This window comes from Lepeophtheirus salmonis, chromosome 14 (genome assembly GCF_016086655.4).
Source record: "Lepeophtheirus salmonis chromosome 14, UVic_Lsal_1.4, whole genome shotgun sequence".
Classification (NCBI taxonomy): Eukaryota; Metazoa; Arthropoda; class Copepoda; order Siphonostomatoida; family Caligidae; genus Lepeophtheirus; species Lepeophtheirus salmonis.
In genome coordinates, this window is record NC_052144.2 from 20497992 (window position 1) to 20525621 (window position 27630).

The 27630-nt window shown below is 31.1% G+C and overlaps 1 protein-coding gene across 10 annotated transcripts in view; it reads left to right on the plus strand.

The window, feature by feature from the left end:
* Positions 1-26217, plus strand: part of LOC121128949 (trehalase) — a 41730-nt gene extending 15513 nt beyond the window's left edge. For 7 of the 10 annotated variants that reach the window (XM_071893459.1, XM_071893458.1, XM_071893454.1 and 4 more), the window contains 9 exons: positions 12034-12299; positions 21485-21616; positions 21677-22024; positions 22080-22233; positions 24380-24497; positions 24555-24983; positions 25048-25216; positions 25273-25459; positions 26029-26217. In XM_071893459.1, coding sequence (XP_071749560.1) covers positions 12036-12299; positions 21485-21616; positions 21677-22024; positions 22080-22233; positions 24380-24497; positions 24555-24983; positions 25048-25216; positions 25273-25459; positions 26029-26138 — 1911 coding nt within the window. In that variant the 5' untranslated portion in view covers positions 12034-12035 and the 3' untranslated portion in view covers positions 26139-26217. Of the gene's footprint in view, positions 1-9732; positions 9879-12033; positions 12300-21484; positions 21617-21676; positions 22025-22079; positions 22234-24379; positions 24498-24554; positions 24984-25047; positions 25217-25272; positions 25460-26028 lie in introns of those variants that run through there. The other 3 variants (XM_071893461.1, XM_071893460.1, XM_071893456.1) reach the window with 2 other exon arrangements.
* The last annotated feature ends 1413 nt before the right edge of the window (positions 26218-27630 follow it).

Below are 27630 nucleotides of genomic sequence, written 5' to 3' on the forward strand. Positions count from 1 at the left end.
TCGTATGATTTCATGTCAGTTGGTGCAGGGGAACTTTTTTTATGGACAAGAAAAGTCCATATATTTGCAAGGAATTCCTGCCCTGGCCGCTTGGATTTGATTTTGTGAGGATCTGCTCCAAAGACTCCCTCGAATGTATAAAAAAATAATAATTATTATTTTTGTTGTACTGCTAACTAAATCAATAGCCCCTAACCGGGACTCCTTTGAGCCCTTATTCTCTGCAAGGCATAGTCAAAGGCTCCAAGAGAGATTACATAAATAATCAATAAATATTTATTTGGATCATATTTAAAAAAAAAGGTCTTCATAGTGAAAAAAGGTTGGGAATCATTGAACTAGATAAAAATATATATATTTTTCTCTTCAACCGATAAGCCATAAATATGAGCTGTAAATGTAAATTAACTTATGTCTCAGGTCTAGTAAACAACATTTGTACAGATGATGACCAGAGATAAAACAAGAAGGGGAGACTTCGCCATGAAACAAATTGGAAAAGACAACTGCACTATTACAATGTAAAAAAAAAAAAAAAAAAAAAAAAAAAAAAAAAAAAGATTAAATATGAACTAAAATATATTTGGATACGTATCGGGGTAGAAAATGTTGAGTGATGGAAATGTCAGGATTTAAAAGTAAAGCGTAACTCAATGGACCATAATGGATAACAACGAGTGTGATGATGCTCAGCTCATCTTATCGTAATTTTGGGAAGAGTCCGATCTATTTATGAGTTCATCTTTGGTCATGCTCTATTAAGAAATAAATATAGGTTATGTACAAATAAGTATTTAGTGCGTGCACTATGCATATTGTTATGACCTATTGAACTATAAAATTACAAATTTTGCATTGCTAGAATGTTGAGGATGTAGTAGTACATAACTAATAGATTGGATCACAGTATTGATTGGATATCAGATATGTTGCAGCATCGAGAACTCAATTCCAGTTCTATAAAATTGTGAATAACTGTAAACAAACCACAACCAACCCGAAATTCCCGATATATTAGAATTCTGATCTAAAATAGGGTGCAATCGTATTAAAAAAACAAAAAAACTAGAAGGGGCTTTCTCTAGAGCACAAACATTCTCCTAAGGTCATTTTTCCAAAATGAAACATGCAGTTTCTACTTTGGTCTTTGATTTTTTTTGTTATATGAAGCATCTTGATTTAACTTGATTACAATTTGAGCTTTGTACCTAAATATGTTCCAATGTTTTGGTCGACCATGTATTTTATACGTTTTGTGTTACCTTGACCTCTCAAAGTTTAATGGCCTCTTACTGTTTGCATAAATAATCATTGTATCAAGTTAGATCAAAATCAATCTGCAACTTTCTCTGTCATCTTGGAGACTAACAGATAAACAAACAAGCAGATGCAAAAGCATAATGGTTCAACGTAACTTGCGGAGTTAGATATGATTTTTCTCAGTTATAGCAGCGATATTCGATTTTTTTTTTGCAAAGTACCGAAACTAATCTAAAATTAGGACCTAAAATCCATTACTACATAAAATACTACCTCAAGTGTAGTCATAATCAACTTTTTAATCTTTTACACGACTCAGTTAGAAAGGGGAATATACGAGGGTCGTTTAAAAAGTCCATGCAAGCTCCGACTGGTACTTATCGAGGTTATACTTAGTTAGTTCCTGGAAGAACGGTCTTCGCCTCTTTTGGAGCAGATCCCTCCTTCATAACTCATTGTTAAGATTGTTGTTTGGTTTCAGGAGTGTACTGATGCATCCATGTTTCATCCACAGAGATGAAACGACGCTTAAAGTCCTGTGGATTTTTCTGAAACAGCTGTAAACCATCCTTGCAACACTTCACATTATTTCCTTTTGGTCCAGCGGTAGCGCTCCTCTTGCAGATAGCTTTGTTATTTCTAAATGTTGATGCATAATATTATGTACCCGTTCATACGGATGCCCATAGCACTAACAATCTCACACACCTTCACTCTTCTGTCATTCATCACCATATCATGTATTTTATCAATGGTTTTTGGAGTGGTAACCTCAACAGGGCGACCAGAATGTTCAGCGTCACTTGTGTCCTATAGTCACTCTGAAAACTTTAAAACCACTTATAAACTACTTTAATCGAAGGTACAGAGTCCACATAATGCTTATCAAGCTTCTTTTTAGTCTCCTGAGGCGTTTTGCCTTTCAATAATACAAATATCATTTTTATAGCTCCGATAACCAAAAAATTATGGAAATTGCCTGAATAATTTAAAAAGAGTACCGAAACTATACGGATCTTAAATTAAGATCCAAAATCCATCATTAGTTAACAGGGATAATGATAATTAATTATGGAACTTTGCATATATTTTGACGCTTCATTGTAGTAAGAAAAAAATTATTAGTAGTTGACATTTATGTATTAGGATTGTGAAAATAAACATTTGTTTAAATTTGCCACTCAAGCAAATCGGCATATTTTAGTTGAAAGATTGTATAATAATAAACTAAAAAAGTGTTCCATCTTTTTTTCATTGTTGCTGGGAATGACTTAGTTTTTTTTTACAAAAAAAGTATTGTATGAAATATTTAAGTGTATGAATAAATACTAGTGTTGAGACTCTGTTTAAGACCGAAATTTTTTCGATTCGGTCTTAAGTGATTTTGTCTAGACTGATTTGGACCAATACTACAGTCCAGATTGCGATCGTGGACCGTAGAGCCAAATTGAATTGTTTTCAAATCGTGCACCGATTTTTTTCGGTCTCAATCTATGGACCGATTTTCTCTCTTATCCTGATTTATGAGTTGAATAAATATGATTTATGTAATACACTTATGACGTTATATTGCCGGTGTTCACAATTTGGAAACACACATGACGTCATTCACAATTTATCTATTGAATCAGTCCAGAAGGAATTTTGAATGAGATTGATTATTTTGTAATAGCGATCCAGATCGAATATTTCTTTGGGACCGATCCACTATAAGTTTTTTTTTAAATAAACAAAGATTCAATAGATTTTCCTACGGCTGTTTTCATTAATTTTCATGAATTAACACTTGTATGATTCATAATAGGGATCTCTACGTTTTATGAACTAAAAATAGGTATTACATAGGATTTTTATATTAATTTATACAATCAACTCGTTTATACTCAGTCTTTCGTAAGAGTATTAATTCAAGGTATATAATAATTTATTACTATTCTCTAAATAATAATTAACATTTAGGTACAAGAAAAATACAGAAAGCCATCTACCATATGTTTTTTCCATTTTTTCCTTTCGCTTTTGACAGTAAGGTTGAGAGTGGATACAAAACTCTACGTGAATGGATCTAATTTTTCTTTAGGACCGTTTTGCCACAAAATAGGACTCTCAAGCGTCTGTCTTTGCTTTAATAGCCATTTAAATCATATTTAAAATTTTTTTGTAAGTAGTATTCACTCTTTTTGTTGCGTGCGCTAAAAAAATGCATCCATTTGTCTTCAGTACTAATCAGTATTCTTTTTGGAGAGAGGGAAGGGGCTTGGACTAATATATTATAATAAATACATTTATGAATAAAGTAAAAACTAATAGCAAATTTCGATTATTTAAAAAAGTATATTTTTTTAGCGTTGTTTATTTATCTTTTCCCATAGTTTTTTGTAGATTTTAAAAGTTATTCATGAGCAATGTATCCCCCTTAAAATTGGACATGAAAGTATAAAAAGAGGACATGTCCAGAAAAAGAGATCATCCTACTAAAACAATACAGTTGTATAAGTTAGTTATCTTTTAGGATAGAGGGATAAATATAAAGCCTTTGAATGTCACTTGTGGCTTGAGAGCCACAAGTGCATGCTCCTTCTTCAAGGGATCGAAATAAAAAAAAGAACTTTTCCTTTTAGAAAAATAAATCATTAATCTAATTAGTTTATTCCATAGATATTGGTTTATAAAAGATATCCCGCCAATATGTAAAAAAAAAAATAAACCAAAAATTAACGTGGGCATCCTAATAATTTGAAGAATTTTTGGGAGGAGAGCAGCTTAGCTGTCAACACGTTTTATTAGATCAGCTATGAGCAGTTGTCAGGAGAAGGAAATACATTAATCCCACTCTATATACAGCAAGAAAAAATAGCTGGAATTACTCCAATGTCGATCCTCAATGGTACAACAAATACTTACACTCCTGAGAAAACCATCATTGCTACTTTCCGTCTTTCATGAGTACACAGACCAGTTATTATTTAATACTTAGATGTTTTTTTCTCAAGAATTAAATAATAATAACTGTTTTAGAAAAATTCTATTCAGGTAGCAACTACAAAAAATCGCTCTGTTCTAGGATTGTCCTACAGCCAACACTAGCACTTAGCCCCTCTAAGTGTCTAAAGCATTTAAAAAAGCAAGAATCCATTCACTTAAGTGGTGAAAAAGGAGGGTAAAATGATGTTAATAGACTTCCATTAATCTAGAGTTCCATGTTTTAGTCTTGGTTTCTTTACACCGACTTCAAGAATTTGAAGGGTCGACACTGATCTATAAACCCACATCACTACACAGTACATACATACTACATTATTACCAAACGTGGCTTGACACATAAGTGAATTTATATTTAAATTCCATGTAATTGTCCTTCTCTATATAGATTCTGCATTTACCCGGAACATGACGCAGATAATATATTGTATGCTTTTTTATATTTTTATTTTTTTTAAACATACCTACTAGTGTTGAGACTCGGTCCAATACGGGTTTTCTCCGGTTCGGTCTTCACCCTTTAATTTTTTTTTGTTGCACAAGTGCAACCTACCCCAAAAAATGACATTTTTTAAAATATTCAACAAAAGTATGTCAAACTGGAACTTTTTTTTACATCTACAGTAACTCTGTTGTTAAATATGAGTAAATATTAGTATGGTATTGTAGGTTGTAGGACAATAATTGGACAAGCCAAACTGCCAAATATAATCCGTTAGTCTTTTGAGTTTGAAATCACTCACAAAACTTTTGTTTTTTTCAATATATTGGATTGTTGGAAAAAAAATATGCTGATTTGCCGAAGGACAATTTGCCAAACGGAGATTTCGGACATTTTGGTCGAAAAATGATATTAAATTTATTAATATTTACGATTTATATTTTAATTTAATTTAACATTATAGTTTGATAAATAGGTATTCTTCATATACTACATATATACTCCGAAGATTCTACTCTTTTAAGTCACTATTCAATGAAGAACGTTTCGTACTCTTTGTACAAAAATAAAGTTCATGAAGAGACAAAAAACATAGTTCCTATCTTCCCTTTCCGATTCCAGATTGCTCCAACTGTATTGAGCTTTACAGTTTTCCTCGTCACGTCTTTCATTTCCTCGTGCTCTCCTATAACTCGAGTGCCTCACCAAATTTTCTCGGGGGTTTGCCTCACTAACAGTTAACAGCCTCTTCTTCTAACATATTATGGATCATAATGAAGTGGAAATCACTGCTCTTGCCTCATTTTAGGCATGCTTGTTCATGAATCCATGTGTATTTGCCAATATGAATAATTCATTATGTCGAATGATAATTAATTAATAACAGAGAAGTTATTAGCCCTTCTTCCATTAGAATCGCTGTTGGATTTGTTTATTTTTTTAATTTATTTAAAGTACTACAACGGTAAAGATTCGAACTACATTCGAACCCCATACTATTGTTTTGTGCTAAAATATTGATCAATAATGAATAAAATTAATAAAAAAAATATTTTTCTGCAGAAAAACACTCATTAGTTACCTATATGACATATATAGTATATGAAAAATACCTATTTACATACTATTATTTTAAATTGGATTAAAATCGTATATATCAATAAATTAAATATCATTTTTGGGCGAAATTTCAGAAATGGTCTTTTGGGGAAATGTTTTGTTTACCAAATTGTCCTTTGGTAAAATGTCAATCGGCAAATTCTCCTTCTCTAAAAAATAATATCGCCCGAAAGTCTGCTCACGAGTATGCTAAGTCGGTAATTAGTAATAAGGGGGAAAAACATCTAAAAATCCTTTTCATATTACTCCTTGAAAATAGGATCCCGGGACAGAAATCCCGAGATCGAATTTTGGGACCGATTTTGATCGAATTATTTGAGACCAATCCAGACTGAACTTCTTTAAAGGATCAAATTAGTTCGGTCCACGGAAAAACATAAGGGTCTCAGACCGGCTTAGGATTTTCAGAACGAAGCCCAACACTAGTACATATATTAGCACAGTGAGTTTGTTGAGCTCACTCTTATCATGCTTAGACCTTTCAAGTTTTCCTTTTATAGGAAGAACTGTTCCGAAAAGCAGGATAATATTAATATAGAACAATTACTTGCTCCTTTTTGACTTACTATTTTTTAAATTATTCAACGTTAATTTTTCAAAAAGATAACTTGGTCCATATTCTAAAGCACGCATCTACTTTGTAAAAAACAAAAAATTCTCATAAACGTTAGCAAACACTGTATTAAATATATATGTTACTAGCTGGTGTATTAGCATTCCTTGAAGTTATTTGTTAAACTAAAACACAAAGTTTTTTTCATCGCCTTTGTTACCTACATTCATTCTATAGTCCTTTTTCACTTTTTTTTATATCTATGAATAATTATGACCAAGTTTCAAATTATCGTAAAGATATTTGATATACAATTTTAAAAAATTATTCAAAATTGCAAACATAGATACTAAAGTACTTCTTTTTAGAAAATACTTTTAGTACTTCCGTCTTACTTTAATATATGGAAACCCTATTTACTATCAACTAAGCATCCAGTGTATAAATAACCATGATTTTTAAAGATGACGTGCAGAGAGTCACACGTCTTTGGTACATTGTTATTTCTTGGATCAAGTGTACACTCAAAATGAGTCCTCCACAGCTTTATATATATGAGATATTGAACCGAATTAATAATTGTTTCATAACTTAGTATTCGTAATGAACTAATAACAATGTCTAATACAATTTGTGTTTCATTAATAAATTATGACTAGAGATGTAAAATCTATGACATTGGACAAGCGCAAACCTTTTAAAAGTTTTCACCTGAACAGTGCTTTTTATTTCCCAAAGCTGTTATCCTTATTATTTTATTCTTGAAGAGAGAACATCTAGGTAGTATAAAGTAATCACTAGTGAGTGAAAGACAAAGAGTAAGTCTCAGGATTTGTTGAGTAGCTATAACTCGAAGTCCTTGTTGGACTCGGAGTATAATTGAGGACTGATATCGGTGTAATTCCTGCCTATGTCTTTGCAAAATGCAGAGTGGGATTTGTGTTAATTTCTTTCATCTTCTAGCATCCAGTCTATGGGCTGGTCATATTCTTACAAATAGTTGACCTGCCAGTATGATAAAAAAAGAAACCGATAATCAACATGATAATTTTGACAATTTGGAGAATGTTTTGGAGGAGGGCAGCTTAGCTCTCATTACTAGCAGCTAGAAGGTAAAGGTAATATACTTATAGTATATGATCTGGTTTATTAAACAGCATTTTTGTGTGCTCTTTGTCTTTAGTACATTAATAGTATTCTAAATATCTTTTGTAGCAAATATTTAGAATACTATTAATGTAATTTTTCTTTTTAACAGAATTGATATGTATGTGAGTCTTTTTTATGCGTAAAGGCGGGTTACCACATATATCGTGCACGTAATTGTCTAAGTATATATAGAAACAATGATGAAAATCAAGTGCAGAAAGGGCATGTTAAAGAAAGAAACCGAAAATCAATAAAATAACCTGGGCAATTTCAAGAATGTTTAGGAGGAGAGACAGAATTATGCTCTTGACGTTTCATTAGATCATCTACAATCAGCTGTGACAAAAGAGGAAGGAGAAAAAGATATAGAAAATTACATTTGCTAGAACTATTCGGATGTCTATTCCCAATTCGACTCTAAGTCCAATAAGGACTTATAATTATAACTCTGCTACAAATCCTCAGGGTTTCATCCCCTCTTTTATGAGCACAGGCGAATGTTCAATCAGGTTTTGAATATAATTGAATCTATTAAGGAAAGGATGTTCATTACTCAGGAATTAAATAATAATAACAACTGCTATGGAAAATAAATTTCATTCTTCAGATTACCAATTACTAATTAACGGGCAGCTAAAAAACACACTGGATTTACATCATTGTATATAAATGATACCAGGGGAAGAGCTGCTCTCACAAAAATATCATATATATATACTTAGATATGTACAGTGTACACGCACGATAGACGTGGTAACCCGCATTGTAAAAGAGAAAACATATAATAATGTGGCTACTGCTGTTTAAAAAATACAAGTGTTTTCTCAATTATTTGTACATATACCGGGTGCAGCAAAAAAAATGGACACTTCTAGAAATGATTTTTGCAATGTAATATTTCTCCAATCGGGAACTACTTTTTCAGAGATTGTGAGCAACTAGGAAGACGGTTTACAATATCAAAAGTAATATGGAAGTCCTTAAAGCATAAATAGACATCCTGGTTCTAATAGGAAGTAAAGATAGGACGGATTTACCTTTTTATCGGATCCTGGGAGGTTAAGATCTTTACACGTTAATGTTCGAGTAAATTTCCCACCCAAACTTTCAGATCCAGATCTGAAATCTAAATTGGAAGATACTTGTCTCGAATTTTATGAGTATTTTACCCAAAGTTTGGACCTTAATAAAATAGGATCCAGATTACAGGTCCATTTTTACTGATTCCGAAACAATGAAAAGCCCAATATTATTACTGTTAGAACATAATTAATAGTTATAATAATAATAACATTGCCCACGTCGTTACCTTTTCGGTATCTCGCAAACTCTCATCCGAAAAAAAAACAGAAAAAAGGCCCAAAATTTGTTGGTAGTTAGCCAATTATAACAATAGAGTTATTTTTAAATAGTAATTGATAATTGTTTACAGCTTAATAAGTACTAATTCGAATTGAACCAATCAATATTCAGAACACTGATTAGAGGAAAAGAAGAAGAAATATTGACTGCTGACAACCAAATACACTGTAAATGTTTGTGTTAGTGAGGTAACGCTGTATGGAATAACCACGGATACTGCATTACCTCGTTTAAAAAAATATGCAATGTATTTTGTTATCAGCTGTTTATAATTTTGGTTCTTTTCTCCTACTCAATATTCTGAAAGTTGATGGGTTGAATTAGTTCCTTTTATACTTTTAACAATTCTCAACAACTATTGAATAATAATTCTATAATTAGAATATCCCTCCGTTAGTGATCTGGGATATAATGGGCTAACTGCCAACTGATTTTGACCTCTTTTCCTTTTTGGAGGAAAAGTTGCGTGGTACAATAAAGATAACGTCCTTACTCTAAGAGTTAGAGTTAAACGTCTCCATCTCTTACGTCTTAAGGGACTTTTATATTATAAGAAGCAAGTTAATGTGACCCTCCTTCAGCTCGAATCTCAACCCTGTTGATTATGCCCTTTAGTTGAAAATTTAGAAAAAAACCTGTAGACTTCGCTACCCAAATATTGATGCCCTGAAAGCCATTATCAATGAGTAATTAGTCATATTTTTGGGAGCTATATTGAGTAAATAATATTCCTGTTTGTTCAGAATTTAAAATATATTCATATAAAAACTATCTATTCCATTTTTTTTTTGCTACAGCCTGTAGTTTTTTATGCAATAAAAGTATGTAATTTTTTTTGTTACACCCGGTATTCGATATACATATGCATAAAGTTACATGAGTTTTATAAAAAGGCTTCCACACTTTATTTTCATTGGAGAACTGTCAAAGTACTTACACATTTATACTTTAGTTAAAATGTGAAAACGAATGAATCTAATATTCTATTCTTGAATATTTACCTTAACACGAGTAAGTTGTTTCATATCTATTTATTTCGCTCATTCTAGACAATTTGATTTCATGGCTGTAATTAGAACTTAATAAGTCTTCAGACAATCCTTTCTAACTTTCCATTCATAATTTTGTATGTAGTGTAATCAACCTTTCTTTATTTATTCGGTCCAATCCAGTCTTAAGACAGTCTTATTAGTCCTTAATACTTTCGTTCCTTTGGACTATCAGTACTAGAACTTAGTGTTGTGTTTATCTTTATTTATTCGGTCCAATCCAGTCTTAAGAGAGTCTTATTAGTCCTTGGGACTAGTCTTTCAGACTCTCGGTCCTTCAGACTGTCAGTACTATAACTTAGTGATATGTCATTCCTTTTTTATTGGGTCCATCCCATCCTTAGGACTTGTACCATCAGCTCTTGGGACCGGTCCTTATGACTGTTTGTCGTTCTGACTGTTAGTACTAGAACTCATTAATAAAAGAAGAAATAAAGTTGATGGACGCCATCAAGGACCGAGTTTTATAAGTTTTGAGACTTAATCGCTCGGGTCTTCAGTCATAAAAAAAGGACTGATTCTACACTATAGGAGTGTAGCTATGATATGTCCTCAGTTTCACACGGAACATTGTTTTCTTGGGAAATTTCTCAGTAAATTAGGGGAGAGCAAACGTTATAATGAAGCGATCTTATTAAGGAAATTCTAATTTTTAAATGTGACCCCTTTTTAAATTTGTACTAGTTAAAGTTGTTTAAAAGAGCCGAAATATAATATTTATATTGGGAAAATAATGCAGTTTTCACAATGCAATCTCCAAATCATTAACAACCCCAATGGTGTTTTTTCCAGCTCCTTATTAGTATTATGAATATTGATTAGTTGTATACAAATTAAATGATGTGAGGCTGCAGTGAACAACTCCCTATTGTTAAATGATAAATAGTTTTACAGTTTGTTAATTTCATGTCTTTTTTCTTTTTGGGATGGGAAAGGTTGAGAGATAGAATAAAGATTAGGGCCTTGTATTTTATTAATGTATATTTGTAACTCTTCCAATGTAGAAATTAATCCTAAATTACCTTATAACTAGAGCTCACATATTTGTAATAAAAAACTACGTTTAAAAAATAGAAAAGGAAAAACGATTGTTGCTCTTTCTTCTTTTTTATTCCTTATTTAAACCAGTTAAGTATTAGGGCCGGTTAGATTGTATTCATTCAAACTCCTTTAAAATATTTGTTATTTTTCTTGTGTACTTGTATTTTTCGGCTATTTCAATACAAACTAAATTAGACACTCAGTAGAGTGAAAACCTCAGCCTATGGTTATTTTTCAATTTGATTTTTGCTATGAAGCATCTTTTTTGTTTAACCTATAGAAGGGCACAACTTTGAGCTCTGTACCTCAATATGCTTTAAAGTTAAGTTCCATTATGTATTTTCAATGTTTTGTAGTACCTCCTCAAAATTTAATTGATCTTAGTTTGAGCATATATGCTCTTTGTACCAAGTTAGAGCAAAATCGGTCGGTAACTTTTGCCGTAATCCTGATGACCAACTGGCAAACAAACTAACAAAAGCAAAAACATAACCTCCGTTCAACTTTGTTGGTGGAAGTAATTATTAAACTATATATATTCTGTGGCACATTATAAAGTGAAATACCCATAGTTATATTACTCATAAATAAACATTTAATAGTTGCAAATAAAATGATCAATGTAAAGATGGTAATTACAATGATCAATGTTTACATTAAAATATAGATTGTAAGACGAATGAATTCCCACTTGTACACAACATATAAATAATTATCAAATGATCCTTAGTCCTTACAGATATGAAGGCTTTTTACTGATTTATTTTTCTCGTGTTTTTTGAAATTATGATTTTCTTTCTCCTTAAACATATTATAGTATAAAGATTCAATCAGTCGTTGAGCGCTCCTGTTTTTGTCGTCATAAGCGTATAAAAAGTATTTATGAGGAGTGTCATACATTGAACATTCATGTAAATGCATTTATCATTCGAATTCACTTGAGTTTAGACTTTCTGTGACATCAGTTTTACTCTAATATCGGATTTTCTTATTTTAAAAAAGAAGGAGAAGATATTTCTTTTCTCATAGTGTCACAACTCATTTCGTTTCCTAATCAGTTCTTTTGTTGAATTCAGGCATGACATCCAGCCGCCATCCATTTGCAAAACTTCTTAGCCAACTACTCTTACTTTGGAGTATTGGAGGTTGTGCTTGCTCAGCCGCCTTAGAAAGCGTTCAAGATCCTTGTCAACACCCCATTTTCTGCGTTGGTGGACCTAATTCTATGCTTGATGTTGTGAACAAAGCGCAGGTGTACAATGATTCCAAGACCTTTGTGGACAAGCCGCTTCGATTTGATATTGATGTAGTTTTGGAGGGATTCCACGCTCTGATGAAAAAGGTATTAAAATAAATTGTTAAAGAAAGGCAAAATAAGCATTATAGTTTTGATGCAGTGATAGTAAATTATAATTGAGGCATAGTTTTTAATTATCTTATATTTGATTGGTAAAGTAGACTGTTAAAAGTATTATTAATAATTATTATCTATCATAAATGACCTTCAATTACCAACTTTTAATTATAATTAATTCTATTATAATTTTAAGGAATGCAATTATTCTTTCAAATTTTACTTTTTTAAGGTCATAATTTTTATTTATGTATAGTTATGTACTTATTTTACTATGTACACACATCATAATAATGATTAATTACTTCAAAATATAATTATAAGTGCATTCATGTATGTTCAGGGTCTGCCACGATTACGATTACGCTTTCGAGGCTTTTGGCTCTCTTATTAGTTGTATAATTTGAATTTAATTTACACCATGTAAATAGCCGAGTCTGCCATATTTAAAAATACTATTTTTTTAAAAATCGACTGCAATGTAAGAATACTATTTTACTGACAACTATATACCTCCAAGATAGTGCCCCAGGTCCTGCTAATATTGTTCTTGAGGGCCTGAATGTTGGCATGCCTCCATGATTGAAGACCTGCTTATCTTTCACTCGATCTTGCCGGCCTTGGACTTGAGGGACCTGATAACCTTCTGAATACTCTTCATATAGTACTTGATAGACTTGGCGATCTAGGGATCACTTTTCCCAGTCTCATATATAGGCCATTGATGACTGCACGGTCGGCCAGACTTTGGTATTTTTTTGTATGTTACAGTTGCCATACTAAAAATGATCAAAATCAATAAAATGTTTGCCATAGAAGTAATTTTGGCCATATAGAGACTTGATAGAGCGCATTTTTCCCCATTAAATTAATGGTACTTATATTAGCATAAACTCGGTCTTTTTGTCACCAGAGACCGGCTCCGGAGCAGAATTTGAATTGGTAAAGCTCAGTAATATTGTGTTGCAGTACAACCCAAAAAAAAATTGTTAAAATATTTAGTTTATGTGTAAGGTTTGGGTACTCAATCTTCTATACTTGCTGTGCAAATATAAATTGTTGCGGAATTGTGATTATGGCGGACTTCGTATTATTTAGTGAGAAACATTATATGTGTCATTAATATTCTAGGGTTGGATTCGAGTCAAACATTTTTGAGTTTGGTGGAATTCAAAATTTTGATTCCTGCATTAAGTTGCGTTCGTTTTAGGACAATATACCAATTTTTGAGTTTGTCCAAGTTCTATTTATTGAGAATGTTCATATCATATGTAGGGCTGGGCATCGAGCGAGTGTGTGTAGAAAGGAGGGGCGAAACATATGGTACTATTGATTAAAAGTTACGGTTTTGGAGGATAGAATATCACGTGATGCGGTTATAAAAATCAGAATCTTCTATAGTTCATATTATACTAGAAGAGTGAACATAAAAAGTAATTGAAATTTTCAAATTCAGGAATACCTGATTTATTTCGTGAAAATCATGAAAAAACTTCCAAATTTCTATATTTTAGATTTATTAACAAATATTAATAAAATTTGCTAATATGATATGTGATACAATGAGTAGTCAACAATTTATGATTATCACTTAACTCGTAGCAGTAGATTACAAGTAACTTTAATCATTCCGTCTCCAGCCTCTCCAGTTTTTTTATTAATTCTGATATCGGGGGCTGGCTAAACAATGCACTATCCCTAGAACAACGGACTGCAGTAGGATACCTAATCCGGCAAAGTATTGCGAGGGGACCAAAAGTTAAAGTTATGTCTTTTTTTTAAAATTAATTACTAGTACATTTATAAATTAAAGTATTATAACAAATATTTGTGATATTAAGTTATTAAGTATGAGTAAAATAAAAAACGATTAATTATAACGAAAAATATTTTTTTAGAAATTTTAGTAGTAGCTATACACAGAAAGTGAAACAAATTAATAATAACAAATGACCTTAAATATTACAAATGGATTCAACGAATTATTAGAGAATAATGAAACAAAATTGAACTTATTAAAATTAAATATTACCAATGGATTCAACAAATTATTTAGGACAAATGTAAATTATAAATATACAAAATAATGAGACATTTTATACAGAAAAAAAATATAATAATTATGAGTAGAAATATTATCCGTCTTTTTCCTATTATACTTCAAATTCTATGTAGAATCCTCATCTTTCGTCATCTAAGTAATTTGTAAAGCTAAGAAAAGACAAGTAAGCTAATATGCTCAGTATTTAAAACGACTTATAGTTATCTTAAATAAATTGTACTTCAACATGTTGGAATTCAAGGAGCATACCCAATTCTTAACCCGAAGAAACTGATATTAGACAAATTATTTGCAAGCCATTTGAAGCTAAAAACCCCTTTGACACCATTCATGCTGTTATTCTTGACCATATTACTTTAGTTCTCTAAAACCTTATCTCGGAGTTTATGAACATTTATCTATATGTTTATCCTAAATTTGAAGTAGTATTTGTTGAATTAATTTTTGAATATTTAAATACATCAATAATAACTTACCTAAGTCTTTACACGAAGAAACTGATGTTAGACAAACTATTTGCACTCCATTTGAAGCTAATCCCCCTTTGAGACCATTCATGCTGTTGTTCTTGACCACATTACTGTAATTTATTCTTAAAAAAAGCTATTTCATAAATACTTACTCTTACGAATATAATATTTCAATATTCCATTTTATAATTAGCTTGTTCCTGACACTTTTTACTGATAAACAGGATCCCATTTTTGTATGAATGGCTCTCAATAGGCTAAAAATTCTCTCTAAGTCAAAATTTACAATAGGTGTGTTTCTATAAATTTTCTCCTCAGAATTTGCTAGTGCTTGCAAATCGTTGTACGCTGGATTTTCATATAAAAATGCATTTAATTTTGTTTTGAATGGTTTTAGCTTGATATCGACGCGTAATTATTCGACAATAGTCAAGCTAACAAGTGAAGGGAGTCTTTCTTCTAACGCAGTAATGGCCTTGGTAATTGGGTTGAGAGTATGATTAATCATTGACAATTCTTCATAAATAAACTAATCATTTATAATCTTCTTAGCTTTAAAACCGTTGATGTTTTTCCATTATGCTTGCTTAAATATTTCCTGATTACTTCGAAGTTATTGAAATAGAAATTAACTGCTTTCAACAAAGTTCCCTAGTGTGTAACAATAGGTGCTGGAGGTAAGGGAATTTGGTAAGAAGCAGTAAAGTTCCGTTTTCTTAGTCCAGCATTCAAAAACATTTTTTATATTTCTGAAATGAGCTCATTTGACTTTGGGAATTCTTTACGTGCAATTTTAGCCAACCTCCATTTATCTATGTAGAGTCCTTCCACTAGGGACGGTTCTATCGGTATATTTCTTCATAAAGTTTGAGAACATGTGGTTCTCCACGGTGAAAAAAGGTACATTACAGGAAACTAGCATCTTTAAGAGGTCGGTGTTAAAGTTATCAGAATCATCATTAATCCAATGTTGCTCTTATGCATTCATATTCTTGATGTGGGACTTGAACATAAAGTGTCGTTTGACTCTAGATGGGGGGGTCTGTAAGAGTACTTACATCGGCATACTCGACAAAATATTTTGTTGTCGTCCGGTAGGTAGCTCCAAATTTCATAGCCTCTATTCATTTCAATCCAGGCGTAGGGATAATTTTTTTCTGGCATTTTACTAATTTTATTATACAAACTCAAAGGTACTCGTCGAACAATAGATTATTTGGGGAGATGTTAGAACAACAATAATTCGAGAAAGAATGAATAAATCAGAAAAAAAGGAAATTCTCCTAAATGTTTTCCTTTTCTAATCTCAAAACAGTAATTTATTTGACCAAAAAGCCCAGCTTTAATAATACATAATGTGGTCTATCCTATATTACATATAATACATCCATTCTTCTTTTAATAAAAAAAGAGCGCCTGTAGTTTGTAACTATTATTTTGAATAGTGATACAATAAATTTGAAAAATCATAACTCGAATCTTTGGATTTGAAGTAATGTCGAATTTTCCTTTAATATTTCGAGTGCGTTCGAGTAATTATCAGAAAATTGTCTTTAATAAAGTAGATTTTTTTGGGGTTTGAATAATACTCGAATGCAACAATACAATATTCGTTGTTCTAAATTCATATGGTAACTACGTAGGGCATAAAAAACTAAACAATCTAAAATCACTTAGAATCAATCTCCTTAATATCATTTATGCCATGTCACGCTTTCATTAGTTGTTCTCAAAAATTCATGTCATTGATTTATTAAAAAAATCTAATTTGAGAAGAATACTGAATAAGAAAGATTTTTGAAGAAAAATAGCAAATTGTCTAGTAGGGTGGTCAGTACTTTTGCCTTAAACCATTTGGCTGTAGGACCCTTTGCATTAAATACATTTTTCCTCAAGAATATTTCGTCTTAAAACTATAAATAAGTGAGGTTTACACGTCGTTATTGTTTATTTATGGTTAAAATTAATGTTCCCTTTAAATGTTTTAGTCAAAATTGTATGCATAATTGAATACCATAAAAAAAATTAAATGTTTATTTTCTGTTAGCATATTGATGGGATTATGCTCTTTCGTCAATCCATGAGTCGTTTCCAATAAGGATAATCCATCATGTCTAATGATAATTAATTACAGATAAGTTATTTGAACTTCTTCTATAATAACCTATTTTGTTTTTGGTTGAAATTCATTACATAGTGAGACTTTGATGGTGTGGTTTGAAATTTTGGGGCATACTAACATCATTATTCTATCAGAAACACACATTTACTGCTTTTTATAGTAATAAACATTACATATTTTGATTTAAAAATTCAAAGGGAATATCATTTTTAACGAAAAATAAACAATAGCGACGTAAAAATATCATTTACTTATATACCAAGGCAAAATATCCTTGAGGCACAATGGCTTTAAGCCAAGATGTCCTAAGGAGAAGTGGTTTAAGGTAAAATATCCTGAGGCAAAATAGTTTAAGGCAAAAGTACCAAGCGTTGTCCAATAGGTATAGCTTGATAAGCATTTATGAGACTTCCTCATTTTTAAAAATGTAATAAAGAACAATTTTTGGCATCCTCTAATTTGGCGAAAAGCAAAATTGTCGGCCATGCGGGAGGGGCAATATTTCCGGTAGCAATTTTGCTGCATACCTTTTTCCATCTTGGAGATTTTGTTGCATGACATATTTACCGCCTTTTTATGTTTTTGTATTATACAGGGTGAGGATTAAAATAAGAATCCTCTTCGAGAACGTCTAGCCTCATTTTTAAAAGTCTGACCATTTTTGTTCTTGGAACCATTTGAAAGAACTGAGAAAAAAGCTACAATTTGACATTTTTTTGTTTTTGTTCGATCAAAAATGTCAGAGTAACAAGCAAAACGGCAGAGGATGTGTGATCTCCTCTCTGTCTTCAAGCCATCATTCAGAATGGAGGGGGGATATTGAATAAAAAGTGTAGAAAATTGATGAATTACCAACCTTTGCTTCAAAAGTTTGCCACAAAAATGGCACAAAATAATATATATAAGTGAAAACGGTTTTTAAAATTTTCTAATTTTTAAATCCTCACCCTGTAGATTCGAACCTTACCTTAACCCTCCGTTAGCGAACATCTTTTTTAAAAAAATCATTGAATTTAGTAAAAAAACAAAAAAAATATATAATGTATTTGATTAATTGCTTGATAAACATTTGAGGGATTATAATAATTCATTTCATTTAAATTTTGTATCATTTACAAAACCATTCCATACATTTTACATTGAAATATCAATTAACATTCTAAAAAAACTTGTATAAATATAAAAAATTGAGAAAAAATCCATTGTTATTTTAAAATAATCTTAACAACAAGAGTTTGGGATTTTAACAAGAAATAATTTGTTTTCTTATAATAAAATCATTCAGTTTTTATTTTTGATAAAAATTTCTATGAAATATTCATTACTTTAGCCAAATTTTAGGAATCAAATTAGTACCCATAAGTTTTGATGAGGTTGCGTTTATTTTATTGTAATAATACCTACAATATTTGGTTTCCTCACATTGAAAAAAATAACAAAAGGAAAAAAATAAGGAATGACTTTTTAGTAAAACAGTTAATAAAAATTCACCAATCCCCAATAAAAAAATGCGAAACATACGAATAAATCCTTATTCAGGCATTATAAAGATAAATGAAGAATTGCACATAATCTCAGTTAATGTTGAAGGTGCATTCTGAAAAGTATTGGTGATAAAATGTTGATTCAATAGAATAAAAAGCTTTTTTATAAATTACTGGGATGTATAATATTCCAGTTCATTAACCGAGGGTTAAGTCTTTACTGTTGTATCTCAGCTATAGATTATGTATTATCATAAGTCTATTCAAAAGTACTCATTGACTAACCTCATCTTGTTCCTAGTCTTAATTTTTGTTGAAAATTGAAGAAATGTAAGGAACTCTATTGATAGAAGTAATATTTCAACGGTACAAATCAAAACATCAATTGAGCACCCCTCAAAATTCTTGAGCAAAAGGAGGAGCGCGCTCATAATTTTAGAAGATAAAATTGCTCAAATTTTCGCTCAATTACATAAGTTTGTATTATTTTTTCTGTTTCTACCATATTATGAGATAATATCAAAAAAATTGAGAGGTAAGAATGATTTTAAAGTTGAAAGAATAAATGGTTGGAGTTATGTCTCAAGATATGCAAGAATATTTTTTCTTACCGTATCAGTGCCTTTGCTGTTTTGGTTGACGCTTTTGCCTCTCATGTGGCTGGCCACTCTAAGAAAACTCAGATATTGGTTCCCTCAGAGACAGCGCCAGCTTCTTCGTGCGGAGATACCGTTTGAAGAAAATCTTTATGTTTTGTAAACGAATGTTCCGAATGAAATAGGTTTTTTTAATATTTTTATGTAGTAAATTGACATAACATCTCAAAATCTCACACAAGCATAAGTTCAAAGACATGAGAAACCTTTGTTTAAGCTCAAGCTAATTATCATACTTAACTGGATGATAATGCACGAAACCTCGTGAATACATGTCTCCTAAGACAGTGGTTCCCAAACTTTGTGAAGACACACCAAAAGACAAAAATATTTATTCACACACCTTTTTTAATTAAACCAATCATTTGGATTATTATAAGCTATAGCAAATAATGTATGGTTGTCATAAATCGTACGGCACACTTGTACTTTCAATATATTTAATCTAATTGCAATCATAAAGAGTTTTCAAATTTAGTTACACTTATACGAGCGAAAAAATAAGAGGCCATCATTTTTAATTCAGTGGAAAGAGGAACCTCCCCATTTCTTTAAAAAACGAGCGGGAGTGCGCTCACAAAATAAGTAACCGAGCAAAAGCGCGCTCAGGATTTCTTGAGCGAACTAATGCTCTGGCAAAGATTAAATGTAAAGTTCGAACTTATGATACAGAAACATAAAATGGCGGCCCATATGTCATGTGGCAAAATCTCCATGTGGCGAAATTGTATATGTACAATTTTACCAATAATCTGCTATATATAGCAAATTATCTATTTTTATAAATTTTTATTCAATAATTCAATATATGTTTCATTATCATTTTTATATTTTAGGGTATTATTTTTTTTTATCTGGATACAACTTGTTTCTACTTCAACTTTTCTTAATTAATTATATAATATCAAAGTTCCTTCGTACTCTACATTATAATTTTTATAATTAAAATTAATATCCTCTTGATGGGGGCCAATATAGATAAAACCAAAATGATTTGCCTTTAATGTAACTCTGTATCTCTCATACAATATTTCTGACACTCGACTCCTTATCCCTTCAGTGCGCATACATTTTGAGAAGGAATGATCAGGGTCTCTTTTTCAAGTTTACAAAACAAAAAACTAAAAAAATCTATCCTCCTGTGTTTTTCCATATACGTATCTAAAGAGTAAAGTATTTGTTATGGTAATGTAAATGAACCAATGTATGGAAAAGTCCAGTCTTTTATAGTTTATGGTATGTAATATTCCTCTAAAAAAGTTCTTTACCCCATAGATTCTAGTTTGTTGTTTATTGATCTCATATATTGTGTAGATTCAAGGACTTGTAATCTCCGAATCCGTCGATTTCCACGTCCCCTTACGAAAAAACAAAACAAAACAAACTATCCCTTGGTACAATCTCCCTTTTGGTACTTTTATGATTTTAAAAAACTCTTTTAATCTCTAATTCTTTGAGGTAAGTCGAATTAAGGTTTTCATTGAAAATCTCTAGGACATTATTAAATTTCTTTTTTGTTGATATATCTGACACAATGTACAGTCGAGAATTTTTATAAAAGCTTCCTGTCCATCCCATTGTTTTAATTATCTTCGAAGATATCTCCCTAAGTATTGTGGATATTATTCTCCCAAATTTATTAACTTGCCCAATGACTCCCAATAATTTGACTTGGAATTTTTCGTATCGAAACACTGTTAACAATAGCTCGTTCTTTAAGAAACATTCCCAACCAGTTAGAATTATTGATAATTTCTCATACAAAGTTATCCAAACCACCATACTCCTTTGTACATTTTATTCGTTTCCATGAAATTTTTTTTTGCCTCTAGGAAATAAAATGTTCTTACATATTTCACCTATTCTTGTGAGAAGTTCCCCATAATAAGGAGTTGTTCTTAGAAGATGGGTGATCCTTGGCAGAATAAAGGTATTCCACACGAGTATCCTAGTTGCTACCTTGTTAATTGTTATACATTAATATCTCAATGCTGCTTTTTACCCTCGATTTGATTCGTTTTTAGAGATGTAATTTTCACAAAGTGCTATAACAGTAACAAGAATCTTAATTTGAGGAACATTTGCTATCCCTTTCTTAAAGCATTCATAATTTAAATTTGTCTGTATATTAGTTTTTTTAAGATTAATTTCTAGTCCTGATATTTTCCCGAAATTGTGGATTACTTTTAAGGTCCCATTTAAAGATATTGCTACTTTTTCTGTAGTCCCAGAGAATCAAGTCCTCAGGTAGTTTTAAGATATTATTGGTCACATTTGTATATTAACATTATTTATTACTTCAAAAGTACTACTTGAGTACATTTAAATTGTTAAAAAATAAACCTTTTATTGATACATTTGTTTCGTTTTATTTATTAGACTTCAAATGATCCTAACAGAGAGGAATTGAAGAGTTTCTTAGATGATAACTTTGAAGAAGTTAACAATGAACTTATAGACTGGGCTCCACCAGACTGGAATGAAAATCCAGAATTCTTGTCAAAAATATCAGTAAGAAATCTTTACCATTTTGCTGGTTGAACAACATTTGCAAATATGATTTATTTTTAGGATCCAATTTTGATAGCCTTTGGCAAGGATTTAAACTCAAGGTGGAAGAGTTTGGGTCGTAAAATAAAAAATAGTGTCAAAGAGAATGAGGATCGTCACACGGAGATTTACATGGAACATCCGTTTATTGTTCCTGGTGGTCGCTTTCGGGAAATGTACTATTGGGACTCTTACTGGACGATTTTGGGTCTCCTTGTATCCAACATGCCAGATACTGTAAAAGGAATGTTGGAGAATTTTGTAGGGCTTGTGCAAAAGTATGGTCATATCCCCAATGGAAATCGCATTTATTATATCAACCGATCTCAACCTCCTTTGTTTATATCAATGGTTGATATATACTACAAGGTAAGACATCTAATTGGATCATATTCCTTGAGCTTTTATTCTCAACTCATTCAAGGCTACAAGTGATAATACGTTCCTTGAAGAAAATATTAAAGTATTGGAAGAAGAGTTTCAATTTTGGTTAGAAAATCGGTCAGTTGAAGTTGAAAAGGATGACGAAAAATATACTTTATTCAGATATAATGTCAATGTTGGAACTCCTCGCCCTGGTAAATTTTACTTTTAAATTGCATTTGAATAAATAGTTTAGTGTTGGGTTGGATCGGTTCTAAGATTTGATTTCCTAATCGGTCTCCCCTTTTCAGTCTTTTTTTTTATCGGTCCCATATTTTTTTTTACCATTCAACGGTTGTAAGGACGGATAAGTCCGTAGTTCGGTTCTAGCTATATCTTTATTTTCCTAATTGCTAGCTAGGTTTGCAGAATGTAAAAACGGAGAAAATAAAGAATGATAGCTAGAACAGTATACGTTCTAGCCACACAACTCCTACTTTATACTTCAGGTATCTTGTCTCATCGAAAGAGCTTATACTGGACAGCTGAAAGGACGTAATTAGTAGTGTTGGGGTTCGGTCTGGAAATCCTAGACTGGTCTGAGACTGTAATATTTTTGTTGGACCGAACTAATTCGGTCCAACAAAAAAGCTCGGTCTAGACCTGTCTCATTGACAAAATTGGTCTAGATCGGTTGGAAGGAAAAGTTTGGTTTGGATAGGTCCAAAGCAAAAATTCGGTTTAGGCTGATTTTATAGATAAATAGCTTATAACAATACATCATATGTATTTTCAAGTACAATCACGTCATACGACGTTTACAAAGAGATAGCTTGGATGAATTTTAAAACGTCGTCTCTCGTCGAATACGGTATTATAAATTGGAGACTCTCTTGAGATGGATGATCAAGTTAGAAGTATCTTACTTCAATCCCCTCTATCTTCCTTTGGTCCTAACTCTTGGAGAACATAGAAGTTCACTTAATAATTAAACAAACTAATCTGCGAGGAAACAGATTCTTATTACTTATACGACTTATTACGTATTTACTCAAATGATTTGCTTTTATAATCGAATGAATAAATTTATATTATATATATAGAGTATTTTGAAAAAATCAATGACGGTTGATCAAGAAATAAAAATAGATTTGGTCTCACATAATATATGAGAGCGAAAAAAATCGGTCCATATGGTAAGACTGAAAAAAAAATCGGTTCACGGTATGAGACAACTAAAACAGTAAGTTCAAATAGGAATAGAAAAATCACCTAAGACCGATAAAAAAAAAATTAGGTGCTGGACCGAGTCTCAACAATAGTAATTAGTAACTGCGTCATTTCAGCTATTCCAGTTGACTTAAAGGACCGATAAGAACCGTTCCATTTTATTAAGATCGGACTGTAGTCTTTTAGGATCAATCTTTGGGTCTTTCCGTGTAAAATTTAAGCGTTTATTTCTTCATTCAATTGGAATAAAATTTATTATTCAAATAAATTATCGTTGGGAAACACAAAAATGAAATTTCATATTTGTAAGTCAATCCAACTCTGAGTTCTGACCTCCTTTTCATGATGAATTTGATCAAAAATCGTCTTGAAGACCCTTGCGTTTTGAATTGTAATGCATAAATCTGATAGATGCATACAATACATAATTTGATAACTATTAACTTATGCAACAAAAAACCTTTAACAATTTTTGATTATGTCATAAAAAACATTATTGTTACGGACTATATTTTTTTACCTTAAATATCTCAAACATCATATCCTCTAGTTTTGATAAAAACTTATCGGACTTCGGAAAAATGTTAAGTTTAATAAGTAGATTATAATGTAATTATATTTTATAATTTCATATATAATGGTTTCTAGAGGTGTAATGCTGTTCAGTTTAACCAAATCTTGTGATTTTATACCAATTCACGTGTAATACTCATTTTCATAAATATCTTTTGTTAGAATTTATTTCTTACCCAAAATCAATGCTTACACATATAGAGTATTGGCAATCTTCATTAAAATCATTCATTGTTGAGTTTGATGTTTGAGATATTTAAGGTAAAATACATTATCGTCAAGGATTAATAATATAATATTATTAAAAGTATTTTGTTGCACTTTTCAAGTTATATATTACATACCTACATCCACCAAACGAGTCCTTTCAAAACAACTATTCCAAATGTAAGTGTCCTGAAGGCCATTTTTGATCAAATTCATGATGAAAAGTATCTTAAAACTCAGAGCTTGAATTTTGAGTTTCCCAATAATGACATAGCAAAGCGGAAGAAAAACGGTTAAATCTGCCATAGATGACCATGGCAACATTCATAATATCATTCCGCTATTTTTCAGAGTCGTATCTTCCTGATCTTAATGAATCATACCATTTTGGAACGGAGGCTGATAAGGAAGAGTTTTATCGAAATATGAGATCTGGTGCAGAGAGTGGCTGGGATTATTCTTCAAAATGGTATCAACCAGATTAATTTAAAATAGAAAATTACTTTTTCTTTTATCTGCGTTATAGGTTCATCAAAGGAACTTCCAATGTGGGCGTTTTAGCAGATACGAAAACAACCCAAATAATTCCGGTGGAGCTCAATTCCTTCTTGTGCAAAAATGCCCGACTTTTGGGGGATTTCTATGGAATTCTTGGAAATGAAGAGAAAGAAAAGGAATATAGAAAGAAGGAAAAGTCTATTCGATCAGCCATAGAATCTGTTTTATGGAATGAGGAAGAAGGGATCTGGTTTGACTATGATCTTCATAATGGTATCCCTCGTAAATTTTTTTATCCAAGTAATGTTGCACCACTCTGGGCTGAGTGTTTCACTGATACAAGAACAAGAAACAGGATTCGCAGCGTAATGAATTACTTAAGGAATGCACCAGCTATGAAGTATCTCGGAGGAGTCCCTACCTCCATGTTGAAGTCTGGACAGCAATGGGATTTAAGGTAATAATTGCATACTAATTAATGACATAATTTTATTTATAATGCATACATTTAATATACACAGTAATGCATGGCCTCCACTTCAAGAAATAGTCATAACTGCCTTAGAAAATGCAAATGATCCCGACGCTAAAGACATGGCATTTAATTTAGCTCAACGATGGACAAATAACAATTGGCTTACGTATAACAATTCAAAGAAAGTTATGTTTGAGAAGTTTGACGTTGAAAAGGTAATATAAACTAAGACATGGGATATTATATACATACTTTGATATCTTTATTTCAGGTTGGGTTACCCGGAAGGGGAGGGGAGTATAAAGTTGTGGAAGGATTCGGCTGGACTAATGGAGTAATGCTTCATTTACTAGATATTTATGGCGATAAATTGAAGAATCCTACTCTCCCCATCTCTGGGTCGATGGCATTAAGGTCCTACCAGTATATAATATATTTAGCTATCATCATAGTTGCAGGTTAATACTAACTTAGCTGCCTCCTCTAATGGGTATCCTTTTTTTTAACCACTTTTCAATAGTTTTATTTTCACTTTCTTTTACTATATCTGTTATTGTTTTTACTATTGCCTAAGTCATTTCTAAGTTATGAGCTTTAACACTGGTGCTTTATTGGGAAATCTAATTTTTATTATTTAATTTGCATTGGGATTTTGTTAAGTATATGATTGCGTAGTACAGGAAACAAACACAATCTCTATGAATTTCTAGTTCATTATATACCTTTTATTTATTTTAGAATAATTTGTCCCATTCAATTACTCCTCGAAGGATCTGAACGTTGTGATATGTTACGCAATAAGAAATAAAATTATTTTTAAAATAATGATTACTATTTAAATTCTATTACATAGTTTATTTTTCAAAAACAAATTAATGATTTGATTTGAGTTTCCCTATTACATATAATCTTATTCTCTGTTTATATATCAATATTTGGTTAAAATTGGGCTAATTGTGCTGCAGGTTTTTGGTTACTTTTGAATTATTTATATCCAAAATATTAATAACTATTATTTTTTATATAGTGGCCAATAGGCATAGATTAAAATTCATTGGAAATACAGCTTACAAGCGTCTTTGGCAAATTATTTTACCAGCTCAAACATTACATATATATAATCCGTTTTACAAATAATTACCTATACATGATACTTGTATTAATTTTTTTATTGTCATACTAAAATTATACAATATATATCCAATATAATTTGAAATAATCACCTGTTTTTACCTAATTTACCTGTAATAATTGATTATAAATATCCTGTATTATGTATATATTTAAAAATAATATAGAATAAATTATATATAATAAAAAAAAAGTCGGATTTGTCTTTATTGGAATCATAATAGATTTACAATTTAGGAAGAACTTCCAACACAACTTTTAACGTTATACTCGTAAGATAAATAGAACAAAAATAGGAATATAATATCGGTGGCGTCTGAAAGGGGACTCGAGGGGCTGTGCTCCCATCTTCATCCTGAGAATGCACCTAAATAGATGTTTAATTTCATTAATCATAATTATGTATGAAAAATTATGAAATGTAAAAAATCCAAGCTCAAATCAAAGTTTATATCACAAGAAAATGATGCCATGAAGTAATTTGAATTCGTCTATTGAAATTTGACTTCCTCTATATGTTCAAAATTTAAAACCCTGTTAGATTTGGACTGAATAAAGGGCACCCTTGTGACTATTTTTGTAGATCAAACAGTCCGTATAACTGTTTATATAATTAAATTTTTTTTTAAATTGAACCACAATTTAATCGGTGGAGCCAGTTTGTCTTTTTTTTACTGCGTCTAGTTATTTTATTTATTTATATTATCCTTATATTTTGAACGTATTACTCAAGGTGACTGTATATAAGATGTGTTGATAAGAAATTTCTTTCCTTTGCATACAATTTGCAAGTTTCTTATCGACACACTATATATATAGTCATTATAGTATTACTTATTCATTTAAGTAAATCGTTTAAAAAATAGGATTAAACTATTTATTTTGAGTTGTTTTTATATAAGTGTATATTTTGGGACTTTACAACATCAGTATTCTATCAGAAACACACATTTACTGTTTTTTATAGAAATAAATATTATATTTATATTTTGGTTTGAAAATTTAAAGGGAAGGTAGTTTTAACGAAAAATAAACTATAGGAACGTATACATCTCACTGACTTATTTATTTAGGAAAATATCCTTGAGGTACAATGACTTTAAGGCAAAAGGTCCTAAGGCGAAGTGGTTTAAGACAAAATGTCCAGATGCAAAATAGTTTAAAGCAAAAGTACCTAAAGGTACAGCTTGATCACCATTTATTGGACTTCCTCCTTTTTTAAAATGTAATAAAGAACATTTTTTTGGCCCCCTCCAATTTTCCTGCATACGTTTTCGCCTCTTGGAGATTTTGTTGCTTGACATATTTTCCGCCTTTTTATGTTTTTCTATTATAGGTTCGAACCTTACCTTAGCCTTACATTAGTAAACATCTTTTTTTTAAATGCAGTTAATGAACTGGGTAAAAAAGAAACCCCAAAATATATAATGTATTTAATTACTTGATTGACAGTTGAGGGATTATGATAATTAATTTAATCTAAATTTTGTATCTTTTT